Source organism: Hevea brasiliensis, chromosome 15 (assembly GCF_030052815.1).
Source record: "Hevea brasiliensis isolate MT/VB/25A 57/8 chromosome 15, ASM3005281v1, whole genome shotgun sequence".
NCBI lineage: Eukaryota > Viridiplantae > Streptophyta > Magnoliopsida > Malpighiales > Euphorbiaceae > Hevea > Hevea brasiliensis.
The window spans coordinates 66992087-67006540 of NC_079507.1; the positions used below are offsets into that span (position 1 = coordinate 66992087).

At 32.6% G+C, this 14454-nt stretch overlaps 3 protein-coding genes across 8 annotated transcripts; 2 read left to right on the forward strand and 1 right to left on the reverse strand.

Annotated features, from left to right (window-relative positions):
* The first annotated feature begins 3027 nt into the window (after positions 1-3027).
* On the forward strand, positions 3028-6043 carry LOC110668800 (chloroplastic lipocalin). 3 transcript variants are annotated; one of them, XM_021830169.2, is made up of 5 exons: positions 3028-3305; positions 3754-3877; positions 4478-4717; positions 5093-5383; positions 5690-6043. In XM_021830169.2, the coding sequence occupies exons 1-5, from the start codon at positions 3214-3216 to the stop codon at positions 5966-5968; spliced, it is 1026 nt and encodes a 341-aa protein (XP_021685861.2). In that variant the 5' UTR covers positions 3028-3213; the 3' UTR covers positions 5969-6043. The 3 variants fall into 3 exon arrangements, with proteins under 3 accessions (XP_021685861.2, XP_021685862.2, XP_021685863.2); XM_021830170.2 differs by having other exon boundaries at positions 3069-3305; positions 5117-5383; XM_021830171.2 differs by having other exon boundaries at positions 3071-3305; positions 4520-4717.
* A 346-nt stretch (positions 6044-6389) lies between these two features.
* Positions 6390-10323, forward strand: LOC110668799 (protein MOS2). 4 transcript variants are annotated; one of them, XR_009144347.1, is made up of 3 exons: positions 6390-7903; positions 9590-9721; positions 9895-10323. XR_009144347.1 is itself a non-coding variant. In XM_058136988.1 (2 exons), exon 1 carries the CDS (start codon positions 6474-6476, stop codon positions 7866-7868), a length of 1395 nt encoding a protein of 464 aa, XP_057992971.1. In that variant the 5' UTR covers positions 6390-6473; the 3' UTR covers positions 7869-7903; positions 9590-10323. The 4 variants fall into 4 exon arrangements, 2 of the variants coding, with proteins under 2 accessions (XP_057992971.1, XP_057992972.1); XR_009144348.1 differs by having other exon boundaries at positions 9996-10323; XM_058136988.1 differs by having other exon boundaries at positions 9590-10323.
* Positions 10324-10512: 189 nt separating this feature from the next.
* Positions 10513-11842, reverse strand: LOC110668802 (protein LHCP TRANSLOCATION DEFECT). Its single transcript, XM_021830172.2, has 2 exons — positions 11519-11842; positions 10513-11014 (listed from the first exon to the last, which is right to left on the reverse strand). The coding sequence occupies exons 1-2, from the start codon at positions 11780-11782 to the stop codon at positions 10760-10762; spliced, it is 519 nt and encodes a 172-aa protein (XP_021685864.2). The 5' UTR covers positions 11783-11842; the 3' UTR covers positions 10513-10759.
* Positions 11843-14454: the final 2612 nt, after the last annotated feature.

A 14454-nucleotide genomic window follows, 5' to 3' on the forward strand; every position in this document is an offset into this window, starting at 1 on the left:
CTATCAACAATATATAAATTAATAAAATTAATTGAAATATTTATGACAATTTCATTTAGTAGGGAAGGCTAAGAGGTGGACATCTAGACTAAAACCACCTAACCACCTATGATATACTATTTTGTTGGGTGGCTAAATTAATATATAGTGCATTGGGGTGGGTGGTAATGGTATTGGTGTTTGTTATGGTTAGGATATGAAAAAGTAATGCCAAACTATATATATATATATTAATAAAAATAATGATTAAAGAATGAATTTTATTCTTATCAAGCAAGTATGTGTAATAATGTCAAAGCTTATTGATATTTTGATTAATAAATTAATAAAAATTGTTAAACATCTTAACCAAGTATGATTAGGTGTGGGTTTTCTTTTTGATTGATTTATTATTTTAGAGTTTTGTTGTTGCCTAACTCTTTTTTATATGTTAATACACGTGTTGGCACATCAAAAGAGAATGAAAAAGCCTACGAAATCAATCATGGTGCCACCACACATGAATATTGAGTGATGGACCCTCTAGCTACAAAATTTAGTAACAAAATCAAGTTGTTGAACGCGAATAAGGGTTTTTTTTTTTTTTATTGGTTTTCTATATAGAAAATAAGGTGGTGTCGAGTTTAGATTAAGTAATGGTATTTTCTTTGCTTTTCAAAAGCTTTGGTGTTTATGGCGATGATTCCCAACAATGCCTAATTACCATTTGGAAGATTAAGCAAGAGATATATGGTCAGTGAAATAAAATATCATTAGTCAAAGAAGGGGAAGCAAATTTGAGTTTTCTCACAACCATGCATGCTTTCAAAGATTAGTTGGGAGCTTGAATATTCAGCTAATCACCTGTTCAATAATGAATCCTAAGGGAGCGAGTCTGGCCCTGCGATGGATTATATCTGAAATTTTTGTTTTGGATAATTTATAATTTAGTTACTGATAAAAATTCTAATTTAATTTATCATATTTTAATTTTTCATAATAGTTTAATTCATATAATTTTAATATTTATAATAATATAATTTTAAATTTTTAGTTGACTTGTTCGATTTGTCATTAACTAACAAAAAAAATTTAACAAAAATCATTTCATTAATAAAAAAAATAAAACACAATTCGATAATTAATTATTTTTTTTATTAAAAATAAAATTAAACTATAATTTTATCATATTTTAAAAAAATTAAATTATAAGTTACTCATTTCATGTATAATGAAGAAACCATTGTCGATGTGTGTGATTTCTAATTATTTTTTATCGTTTCAATATTGACGTTATGACACTCTAGATATGGTTTGTGGCTTATTTATACCTCTCTTCGTTATAGTTTCATGGCGCCATCGAGGAAAGAGAGTGACACAATGGGAGAAGTTTCAAAGCCATTTACAGCCTTTAATGAATAAGGTAATGTGAGAGTACACATCAGATCAGACCCAGTCTCATTGTAATCTTAGCTTTCAAATGCAGTTGATGGCGGCTATTGAGGTGATCGAAGAAGGCAAATCGTTTGAAGGACCACCAAAACTATGAGCATCGTTTAGTCCTCAACATTGTCATATTCACAGCCTTAAAACGACTTGAACGGTGTAAGCATTGCCCCCAAAACCTTACTATTAGCGACGGCTTCTACCAGGCATCGACAAGATATATGCTTAGGATTTTTATTTTTATTTATTTTTTATTTTTTTATAATGTAAATATAATGGAGAAGTATCTCTTCATGAAATTAAAAAAATTGCTCTAAAAATATAATTCAACTATTAAATTCACAATGCTCTCGTTCTAAAAATTAAATATGAAATTTCTAATCAATGAGTCTATTATTGACTTGAGATATTACCGTTCTAAAAAGTTAATTATTAAAATGAGAAAGTTTAATTTTATTTAAATTTTATATTTTAATATGAAATTAAACTCTAATATTTGGCCTAATTAAAATTATAATATCCGCCTAAACTCCATCAATTAACATGAACTTAAGTATTCGATTTTAATTCATCAACAATATAAGTAATTCTAGAATGGGCAATGAAATAGAAAGTCTAGAGGAGAGATTGAAATATTTTCTGGGGCAGCTCAAAGCAAAGCAGCATAGAAGAAGCTCTTATTTTCAGTATCTCCTAAAGGAAAAGAATTACTACAAAATTTTTTGTGCGGTTTGGTATTGTTTTCTCATGTTAATGATTGCTGGCTTTTGTTTGCTGTATAGAAAATTGAGAAAAAGAAAATAGAACTTTGTGATGTTGTGTTGTATTGTGTTGCTTTGCTTTGTTACGAAAGGGTGAGGTTCCCTTCTATTGAGCTGGTGGGGTGTTTGAATTTTCTGCTTCTTTTGGATTTTTCTTGTTTCTGAGGTTAAAAATAATATTTGGATGCTCAGAAAAGTAAAAAGAAAAAAAGTTTTGCTCAGAAAGTTAATGAAAATGTTAATTAGTGTAAGCAGCCATTGTATTACTCAATAAGTGGCGCATTTATTTTTAATTATAATAAACTGTTATAAATCTCGATTTGTTTTCTTTTATTTCATTTTCGGCTCTCAAACTGAGATTAGCTTATCTTGTTTTTACACGACGGGCATGGGATTTTAGGTGAGAATAGACAATTCCAATTGCCGAAGTTATTTACTGAGAGGAGATTTCATCAACTTGACACACAAGGTTAAATAGGACTTATTCTTTGTCATTACAAGTGAAAAACAGAACATGTCAAAGCTGAAATGGTTGAAATTTGATTCATGAGAGTGAATCCGATTTATTATGTCATTTTGATTACTTTAATTATTAACATTCAATTGTGAATATAATATACAAGTGATCGTTAGGGTTTAAATCTCGATAGGGTGAATTTTACCGATTACAGATTAGGACCTCCCTTCTTTAATCACTAATGATGAATTAGTTAATTTAAATTAGTTGTTCAAAATAAAATCAGTAATTAATTTGGGTCTGTTTTTATATGTCAAGGTCAACTCTAAGATGTGCTGCTGATGTTTTCTCATAAAAAAGAAAAAAAAAACTAGGATGTGCGGTTCCCAGTTTCCCACTGCTAACGTTGGTTTGTTTCTGGATAAGTTCAACGGTGACGTTGAAAGGATATTTGTAGTGCCCTGCGACAGTGGGTACGAATCAATTGACTAGCGAGTGATCACTCAGTGTCCCCTGACCCAGAAAAGGAGATAGAGCAGAGAGAGCCAGGGCAGTGTTGAGAAGGAAGCAATGGTGAATGCTATCAATTTTATCTATCATCAAACTTCGCCACCTCTGCTTCAATGGTGCTCCTCCTTTCCTCCTAAGATGCTCAGTTACAGGTACCAAAATCTCACACCCATGACCCATTCATTGTTACTTCGTGTTGAATTGTTTTTTGGGGATTTCATTGCTTGTTTTCTTGCTTTTATGAACTGGGCTTATCCTTTTTTCTTTTTTCCTTAGATGTCTGTTTGTGGGTTTTAACTTTGATGAGAATTTCTTTGTCTACTCGTCATGAATTCTGGGGTTTGGTTAGTTGCCATTATGCCTGTTTGGTTGCTGAGAAAGCGTGGGAAAATAATTTGCAACTGTGTGTGGCTGGACGACTCTGACTATGATATTCAGTCATTTTAATGCACCTTTCTGGAACAAAAATGCTACTGCCTACTAGAGTTTTGCGTCTCTCAAAATTATACCGCATTTGGAGATCTTGTAACGTTAGAATTCATTGGTTTGCATATATGTAATTCCTAATTTATCAGATTTTCTTGTTCTTTTCTTCTATAGGAGAGAGCCTGGAAAAATGTTCTCAAAATGCTTACCTGAGAATCCTATCTCAAGTAAGGTTGTGGTTAGACGTGTGCTATCCGGGCTTGCTTCCTCTTTAATTTTTCTCTCCCAAACAAATCAGGTTAGTTGGTTATATTTCTTTTAGTACTTTATGCTATTACCTTGGCATTTTTCAATCATGATTTGCAGTCTAAATTTCTAGGAAATCTTTATCACTGATGTGGTTAAGGGCATACTACGTAAATGCAGTGTTTCAGACGCTGGACATAGCGTAGTCAGAGACTTAACATATACTTACAGGTGAAATGTCAACCCTCTAGCAAGAACCAAACTCTAAGATAGTTCAGAGTCTGTATACCTTTTCTCTACTTTATCTTAAAAAATCAGAAGTTTACATTGAAAACATTTTTATGTTGTGGACTCTTAAATTGTAGGTTCCGTACCCTCTCAACTGACTTTTTTACTTCTTTTCTTCCTAGAAGTTTGGTTCATGCCTTGCTTTTAAATACATTACTCTTCCTTTGAGGTAGAATTGAGATAGGTTGATTCCACATTACTCTTCCTTTGAGGTAAACTCGAGATAGGTTCATTCCATGGAAAACTAACGAGTAATCTCATCCAAGATGTGATTTCTCTGTGGTCTTGCTGTGTCAAAGGATACAAGTAATCTCAATAATGAGCATGAGCTCCCTCTAAGAAAAATCCTTATTTTTCTTGTCAGGCTGTTGCAACAAATATATCTCATTCCCACAATATTTGCCAGCTTGCAAGTGCTGCAGACAATAAAGTAACCCTTCCACTTGATGAGAGCTCTGATGAGAGAAGTGGCAAGCTAATGATGATGAGAGGTATGACAGCTAAAGATTTTGATCCAGTCAGATATTCTGGAAGGTGGTTTGAAGTAGCTTCTCTCAAACGTGGATTTGCTGGACAAGGTCAAGAAGACTGCCATTGTACGCAGGTAAATGCTGGAACATAAATGGTATTTAGTTTTAATGAAGATATTCATCCCTTTGAACTGTTTCACTTGCTGAATGAAAACCCTAATTTCTCAGCTTTCATATAACATTGCATGCCTGGTATTTAAAGTTTTGGCACTGTGTGGTGGGCAATGTCAGATGATATGCTTTTTATGTGTGTTTTATATAACATTAGGCTGTGGCAAACAATTGGACTTTACTGATTGGTCTCCTGCGGTGGATGTGAAAAACTATTCTGCCCTTGTCCAAAACACATGATGGCTGTTTCTCATCTTTGTTTAATCTAGAGTTTCTCTCTCAAATCTTTTATGTCTAAAAATATGTAACATCTAACATGTGTAATTTATAACTAGCAGGGCGTGTATACATTCGATATGCAGGCACCAGCTATTCAGGTAGACACTTTTTGTGTTCATGGAGGCCCTGATGGATACATTACTGGCATAAGGGGAAAGGTCCAATGTTTGGCAGAGGAAGATTTGGAGAAGAATGGGACTGAGCTAGAAAAGCAAGAGATGATTAAAGCGAAGTGTTACCTTCGGTTTCCAACACTGCCGTTTATCCCCAAGGAGCCTTATGATGTGATTGCAACTGACTATGACAACTTCTCTCTTGTCTCTGGAGCGAAGGACAGCAGTTTTATTCAGGTAATTGCACATTTGAAGAAGATATAGCACGTAATATCTGGGTTCTGGGATATTATTGATCATCTGAGTTCATGTGGTTCATGAAGTATAATAATATTCTGGTAAAAACAGAAAGTGCGTCTTGAGTTCGCTTTATTGATCATATGAACTCTTGCCATTGGCAAACAACAGTTTGTGTAATTGACATACTGAAGTTTAGGAACCATGAGAAAGTGCTGTTTGGTGTTTACAAATATCATACTCATAGAGCTCGGGGACGCGGCAGCAATAAGTGGAATCTAATGTGTTTTGGCATAAATGTTGCAGATATATTCAAGGATACCTGATCCTGGACCTGAATTCATAGAGAAATACAAATCTTACTTGGCAAACTTCGGATATGATCCACGCAAAATCAAGGACACCCCACAAGACTGTGAAGTTATGTCTAACAGCCAGTTAGCTGCCATGATGTCTATGTCCGGGATGCAACAGGCCTTAACAAATCAGTTCCCTGATCTAGAACTAAAGAGACCTATTGAACTTAACCCCTTTACAAGTGTGTTTGACACTTTGAAGAAGCTTCTTGAACTCTATTTCAAATAGAAAATGAAATTATGTATATTGTGGGCAGATTTTATTTGCGCATACAGCAGACAAATGCAGAATCATTTCTTACCACTTTTACTCCTCTGGATATCATGATCTATTTCAAAAGCTGTAAATAATCTTGTTTTTTAATTTGTACTAGTTTTAAAAGTAATTAACATACTTCGATTTTACAATTGTAGATGCGATAACAGTAGAACAAACATGCTTAGTAAGTGTTTATCTGGTTGCGTGGTGAGAATTTGAGAGCTGAAATTTCTTGTTAATTTTCATTTTTCAGCCTTTGAACCATTGACTGTTATAGTTGACCGTAGTAATACACCTCCTTCGGCGGTTTCTTTTGCTTGGACTAATAGTGGTCCCATTGGGTTTTTGACCAGCACAAGGCCCATTACTGTAAAGGAGAGTTTTTTTTTTTTTTAAGAATCATATCAGCGGGGAAGGGGAACTGTGGCAGACCGGAGCGGAGCTCTGACCATCTTCATAAAAAATAATAGAGGCAATGAAACTCTCCTTCTCAATCCCAAAATCAGCCCCCAAACCCACACCTAAGCCTAAAACCTCATCTGAAATCGATAGCGTTAACGTGACCCAAAACAATGGCACCGTAAAAGAATACGTCACAGAATTTGATCCCTCAAAAACCCTAGCCAATTCCAATCGGAATCTCATTATCCCCCCAAAAGAGAACGAATGGAGACCCCACAAGCGAATGAAGAACCTCAACCTCCTTCCCACTCTCCAGTCCGACTCTGAAGGCCTTCGCTTCGAGGTCGCCACCGATGGCCACGGCGACGACGATAAGAGTATGTCCTACGGCCTCAATATCCGACAGCAAAGCAGTTTCGACGCTGGTGTCGAAGGAACCAAAGCTCATCAGACAGCAGAAACTACTGAGAATTTGTTGCTGGAGAAGTTGAAGTACGATCTCCAGCGGTTGCCGGAGGATCGAGGATTTGAGGAGTTCAAGGATGTGCCTGTGGAAGGTTTTGGTGCGGCTTTGCTGGCTGGCTATGGTTGGCATGAAGGCAGAGGTATCGGAAGAAATGCTAAGGAAGATGTCAAAGTCAAGCAATACCACAAGAGAACTGATAAAGAAGGATTAGGCTTTGTTCCTCCTGCTTCCAATACTACTAGTGCTAGTATTAACGATAGAGATAGACAAAAGGAGAGGAAAATAGAGAGAGTCAGAGATGATCATGGTGATGGTTTCTTCGTTGGTAAAGATGTCAGAGTTATTGCTGGTGGAAGAGGTATTTTGGGGTTAAAGGGTAGAATTTCAAAGAGGTTAGATGATGGTCGGGTTGTTTTTAAGCTTTCAGGAAGCGATGAGGAGCTTAAACTGCATATTTCTGATATTGCTGATTTGGGCTCTAAAGAAGAAGAGAAGTGCTTGAGGAAGTTGAAAGCTTTACAGATAGAAAGCAAGCAATCGAAGTATAGGGATAATCAAAAGCGCATTACTGAATCAAGTAAAGAAAACAGAGAGACTGTGAGGAGAGACGGTGGTCAAGAGAAAGATGATGGAAAGCGATGGCTTAGAAATCACATTCGAGTCAGAATTATAAGCAAGGACCTGAAAGGAGGCAGATTTTATTTGAAGAAGGGGGAGGTGGTAGATGTGGTTGGTCCATATGCATGTGATATATCCATGGATGAGACTAAGGAGTTGGTACAAGGGGTAGATCAGGATCTTCTTGAGACTGCATTACCACGTCGTGGGGGTCCTGTCCTTGTTCTGTATGGGAAGCATGAGGGGGTGTATGGTAATTTGGTTCAGAGGGATTTGGACCAAGAGACTGGGGTTGTGCAAGATGCTGATACTCATGAATTACTCAATGTCAAACTTGAACAAATTGCAGAGTACATTGGAGATCCCAGTTACATTGGCTATTGATGTTCCTGGTGCTTTTCAGTTCATGCTGTCAATAGGTACTTTGGGATGGGATACCTGGCTTGATTTGCTCTGTTTTTAAGTAGTTCTTTTCACTTTTTCTACAATCTTCAAGGAATTTGCTTTTTGTTGTGTTGTTATTGCTATTGTTGCTTATTTGATAGTTTTTGAGATGGAACTTATTTTTGCTTTATGCTGTAGTTGTAAGACAGTTCTTGTATTGGATGATATCTGAATATTTAGGTTTATTGAACAGCTCATGCAAAGTCATGTTTGACCTTCAAGAGTGATTAATTTGAAAATGCAATTAAAAAATTCATTGTGTTAGACATGCTTGTGCTACTCTTTATATTTACAAAGAGGTAATTAGTTGTACAAGTCTACAAGATCCAAAAGGCTTGGGAACTTTTAGGGCATATTTACTTGTGAAAAATAGTTATTTGTTTTTTTATTTTTCACTTTCTTATAAAACTCAACCTTTTATTTTCTAAAGAAAACAAAGAAAAACATGAAAAATGCACTTACCTATCAATAATGGAAAATAATTTTTTAATTTAAAAAAATAAAAAAAAAATCCATATCTTTCATAATTAGATAATAAGTCATTGTAAAATACATTGAGAAGCTTAGTTTTCTATTTTTTTTTTAAAATGTGTGCTATTCGTTTATTTTATAATAATATGATTAATTTTTTATTATTTTAGATAAATATTTTCCTAAATAATTATTCAATTTAGTTGTAGAAAGTTATAGTATAATTTTGATCATAGGAAAGTCATTGTTTTACATTTGGAAAACATTGAAAAACAACTTTAAAATGTTTTTAAAATCTTAGTTAAATTTTGAAAAACTAAAATACTAGTTTTTCAGTTCTCTATTTGAAAAACTGACACACGTGAATACAAACTCTGTTTTCTTTATTTCTTTGTAACTTTTTGAGAAAACAACTCCAGTTTTTTACAGGTGAGCATGCCCTAAATTCTGTTACTGTATTTTGTTTTCGGCTAGTAATATTTTTCAAGCCTTCTAAAGGTTGCTTTTTTGGCCTCCCTTGAATATTTCAAACTAATTGCAGATTTCATTGCTCAACTTTGTAATTTCCAGCGAAAACTGATCTATTCAAGCCCATTGCATATTTTATCTAATCATTTGTTGTGCACATTTATATATTAGAAGGTTAAATTTGATGAATATTCAATTTTAATTATTTTGTGTTCAGACAAAAAAAAAATTTTTTTGATGCAGCAGAAACAATAATTTTAAATTAAAGATTTTGGTTAAGTCCAACAGAGTAAAAAATGTGAGGTCTTCTAAGTTTCAAGTGTAGATTTCAAAGGAGCTGGGGTGTGCCTACACAGCTACACCTGAGAATAAATAGAAAAGGCAAATAACAAAAGGTAAATGTGCCTAGCATCATTCCAGTACTCCTAGGGATCACTTGTCCCAGATTCTCAGGTATTATACCTCAGAAGTTTTATGCATCTACATAAGTGACGCTGATGAGATTGCTTGGTGAAGATTTTCTTTTATCTGGAGTGGGAGATTGTACAGGGGGCATTTAGTTAGGTAGCAGCAGGAGGTGGTTTGATTGGATTGGAATGTTGCTAATTTTGCTTTTAATGTCAAAGAACTTTGGAATCATATTTTTTCTGTTTCTTATTTCTCATTAATCTGACTATAAATGTGATTTGTAACTTAAAATATGTTTTGGCATCATTTTTCAGATATATTTGACGTTCACCTGACCCTGGACCTGAATTCATAGAAAAACCAGAAAGCTTACTTGGTGAACATTGGGTATGACCATCCAAAATCAACAATAGCCCACAAATCTCAAAGTGCCCACAAGTTTCAAAGTAATGTCTAACAGTCAACTAGATGAGATGATTTCTATGTTAAAGAAATAACTGTTCCTGATGTTCTGCTGACCTAAAATCGAGCTTAGCTCCTTTATGAGCGTTGTTGGCTCATTATTTCTAACTGAAAATGAAATTATGTGCGCTATAGTCTGCTTTTGTATTGTATACAGAGCTACAGATACAGATTTGTTCTTAATGCTGGTGATCTTCGCTACTGTTTGTGATATTTTCGAGCTGGCACCAATGATCTTCCTTGTATCGTGGTCAACAGGAAAACCCGTCACATTACTGAATGTGGTTACAAGGCCGCTGCCTTCATCCTATGCTGAGCTTGAAGTATTTGTTTTCTTCCAAAGTTTCTAACCTCAACTACCTGGTAGGTCTTCTTCTGTCCGTGTGAAAGGCACAACTTTAGCAATTAGGAGGTCTCTGTGTGAAGCCTGGGATGAGCCGGCTGATTGTCGTCTTGCACTGTTCATGTTAACTACAAAACTTGATATAGAAGCTGGTCTTTTAGTGTTTTATATTGGATGCCATGAATCTTGTAGATTTTTAAATTAACGTGCTATAAATTTGTTTGAGAATATGATTCAAAACAATTTTGTATGATCAGCAATTACATGAACTCAGCCTAGAAACTTTCTACTCTTTTCCAATTTATATGGTTATAAGTACAGGAATAGAATGCATAAAACGAAAATTAAAGAAATGTGCTCTGAATACAATTGCTGGAACCCGTATGATTGTTTGCTCTTCTTAGTTCACAATTTAACGAACCTGACACTTGCTTATCAAAATAATAACTGATTCACTCTTAAAGATGATCGTCAAGTACACATTATGAACATCTTCCTGGTGTTGTCATTCACATTATGTACTCTTGCTTAGCTATTGTGTTATTATCATTTGGATGTCAATTTTCATTTTACCATCAAAACAATGCTTTATATTTCTTCGCAGAAGACAAGACCAGATGGTCAAACTTACATATAGCTTGAGAATAAACAAGCAAATGGATTGGTGCATCTATCTAAATCATGCTTTTTGAACTGACAACTCAAGGATGAATTCCCTGATTTCTTCATTGGCTCTATCCAGAGCCGTCCGTCCATCTGCATCCTTGAGAGAATAATTTGCTCCAGCTCTTAATAACTCTTCAATTTTTGGCTTGTCACCTTCTGAAGCAGCCAACATTAATAAGATGTCTATTGGATGTATATTTTGACTTAGGAGAGCCTCCATCTTATCATATGAACCTTCCACAGCAAGCATTCCCATGTAGTTGAAGTACTGCAAATTATGAATTTTTTTTTTTCAGTCAAGACAGTATTTTCACAAATCATAACTTGGGTGGGGTATACATATGTAATGGCTCTTCATATCTCATCAAGCAAAACCCATAAAGTAAATGTTACTGGGAGCACATTGATAGTTGCATAACCCATATTGCGCTTTACTTTTTGTTTTAAACGTCTTGATTTGTTGATGAAAGGTACTGAAAGGCCACTCATCAACTCTGTTAAGCCTCGAATTATTCCTCTTCTCAAATTACAAAAGAGAGAGAGCGAGCAAGCTTCTAATGCCTCTAGTTAAGCATACATCATAAAGCTATTCCACCATAAGGTGACAAAGAGTTGAAGAATATGGCAATTTCAGCATATATCAGAAAGCTATTCAATCCCAAAATACAATTTAACTAGCAAGCAAACCCCAATTGTAAAATTAAATCCAAATTCCAAAGCATGAAATTTACACATTCAAACATTTGTAGAGAGAGAGAGGGCTGGAGAGAACCTGCTCAACGTCATCTCTATCAAAGTCATCACGGGATTGGCTGCCATAAATGCCAGCTCCTTTAGCATCCACACCACTTTTACCAAACTTGAACCAGCACTTTACTCTTGACCCATTGGAGGGTCCAATTCTGCAGGGTCTTACCCAACCAACCTTATTTTGGATACCCAGAAACTGAGAACTGAATTTGGGAGAAAAAGATGGAGACTTTTGAGGTTTGGAAGTGAATGGGAGATGGGTTGTACATGATGGTATTGAGGCCATTACTGTGTTTTCCAAGAACCAACAAAAATCAAGCAACTGATGTTCTATCCACTCGAGCGTGTTTCCTTTGGAAATGTAACAGGGTGGAAAGGATAGAGTGTGCGTACGTGCACGTTACTGAGTGATTGATTCGTCAAAATCTAAGACAGCCCTTCTCATCACTCAATAGTAAGTGGATCGAGGGGTTCACAATTATCCCTCTTTTTTTCTCTCCTGTTTTCCTTTTTCATGCCGAAAGCCCATATGTTGGTGCAATTTTGCCGTAAAATATATATATATATAAAAAAAACACCATTAATTGTGTGTATTAAGTACGATGAAATCAAGGTAAGAAGTAAGAAAAATGCTCCGTGTATAAAAAAATATTTATAAAAATTATATAAATAAAATAAAATATTTATTTTATATTTAAGTCATTTATACTCAAAATTAATTTAGTTTCTCATTAAAATCATTCCCTTTTAAAATTCAATCAATTATAATTTTCTTTTTTTTTTTATGAATTAGCTCTTATCAATCTTTTAACCTTTCATATCTTATCAATTTTTTAATCAATTAAGAGCTCTTATTAATCTGTCAACCAATCATAGCCCACCAAAAACTTAATCAATTATGTTTAATCACACTAAAAATTTAATCAATCACAATTAATTTATATAGTGTGTTAAAATCAAACCAAATCGAATTAATCAAATCAATTTAAATGAAAACCAAGTCAATGACTGGTTCGGTTCGAGCTTTAATCCATTTATTTAGCAAATTGGAGTTGCAGCTATAATCAATTAGATTAATTAATCAAGTAAATAATAATTAGATCATGAATCAAGTAACTATGTTCAATTATAACATAATCAATTGGATAAATAAATTAAGTAACTAATGACGATTAGATCAATTAATTAATTAGATGTTAAACAAGTAAATATGATCAATTAGATCATAATCAAGTATTATTGAGTATTTTATTAATTAATCAAGTATATCATAAATTAAGTACTATAATTAATTAGATTATAATCAAGTACAATCGAATATTCTATCAATCAATCAAGTAAAATATAAATCAAGTAATTATAATCAATACATCATAATCAAATATTATTAGTTATGTTATCAATTAATTAAATATATCATAATCAATTAGATTATAATCAAGTAACCATAATCAATTGCATCATCATCAAATACTATTAAGTATTTATCAATTAATAAAGTATATCATATTCAATTACCTCATAAATCAAGTAACTATAATCAATTATATCATCATCAAGTACTATAGTGTATTTTATCAATTAATCAAGTAAATCATAATTAATTAGATCACAAATCAAGTAACTATAATCAATTAGATTATAAATCAAGTAATTATGATTAATTACGTCATGATCAATTAATCAATTAAATAAGAGCGAGCATTATTCGATTTAAATCCAAATAACCGATTGAACCAAATTAATTCAGAAATTCAATTAGGTTTTTATAGAAATTCAATTCGATTTAATTTTTATTTATAAATTTTTCGATATATTTGGTTTGGTTTTGGAAACAACATAATATTTTTCTTTTTTGTCCTCTTGTGAAAATCAAATCGCCTAATCAATTAGATAATAAATCAAGTAATTATGATCAATCACATCATAATCAAGTCCTATTGATATTTTATCAATTAATCAATTAGATCATAAATCAATTTATTATGATCAATTATATTATAATTAAGTACTATCGGGTATTTTATCAATTAATCAAGTAGATCATAAATCAAGTAACTCTAATTAATTATATAATAATCAATTATATCAATTAATCAAATAACTATTAACAATTAGATCATAATCAAGTATTAATGAATATTTTATTAATTAATTAAATAGATCATAATTAATTAGATTATAAGTTAAGTAATTATGATCAATTACATTATAAACAATTAATAAGGATGAGCATTATTTAGTTCAAATTGAAATAACTGACTAACCAAATCAAATTAATTTGAAAATTCGATTATATTTTTGTTGAAATTCAGTTCGGTTCAATTTTTAGTTTTGAATTTTTTGGTTTATTCAGTTCGATTTTAAAGATTACATAATATTTTTTTCCTTTTTTCCTTCATTTTGTGAAAATCGGACTGCCCAATTAATTAGATCATTAATCAAGTAACTATACCAAATTAGATCATAATCACTTGGATCAATTAACTAAGTAATTATTAATAATTAGATCAATTAATCAAGTAACCATTAAGCTATTAGATCATAAATCAAGTAATTATAATTAATTACATTATAATCAATTAGAACAATTAATCAAGTAATGATTAATCAATTAAATTTTAAATCTATTAATTATGATCAATTAGATTATAATAAAGTACTATCGAATGTTTTATTAATTAATCAAATGTATCATAATCAATTAGATATAAATTAATTAATTATGATTAATTGCATCATGATTAAGTATTATCGGATATTTTATCAATTAATTAAGTGTAACACAATTAATTAGATCATAAATTAAGTAAATATGATCAATTATATCACAATCAATTAAATCGATTAATCAAATAACTATTAACAATTAGATTAGTTACTATCAAGTATTTTTATAAATTAATTAAATAGATTATATTCAATTAGTGCATAAATCAGCCATGATCAATTATAACA

Coding starts and splice junctions, on each gene's coding strand:
- LOC110668800 (XM_021830169.2), top strand. CDS start 3,214: ATGGTGAATGCTATCAATTTTATCTATCATCAAACTTCGCCACCTCTG. Junction 3,878..4,477: donor TTCTCTCCCAAACAAATCAG/GTTAGTTGGTTA, acceptor TTTTCTTGTCAG/GCTGTTGCAACAAATATATC. Junction 4,718..5,092: donor AAGACTGCCATTGTACGCAG/GTAAATGCTGGA, acceptor TATAACTAGCAG/GGCGTGTATACATTCGATAT.
- LOC110668799 (XM_058136988.1), top strand. CDS start 6,474: ATGAAACTCTCCTTCTCAATCCCAAAATCAGCCCCCAAACCCACACCT.
- LOC110668802 (XM_021830172.2), bottom strand. CDS start 11,782: ATGGCCTCAATACCATCATGTACAACCCATCTCCCATTCACTTCCAAA. Junction 11,015..11,518: donor ATAGAGATGACGTTGAGCAG/GTTCTCTCCAGC, acceptor CATAATTTGCAG/TACTTCAACTACATGGGAAT.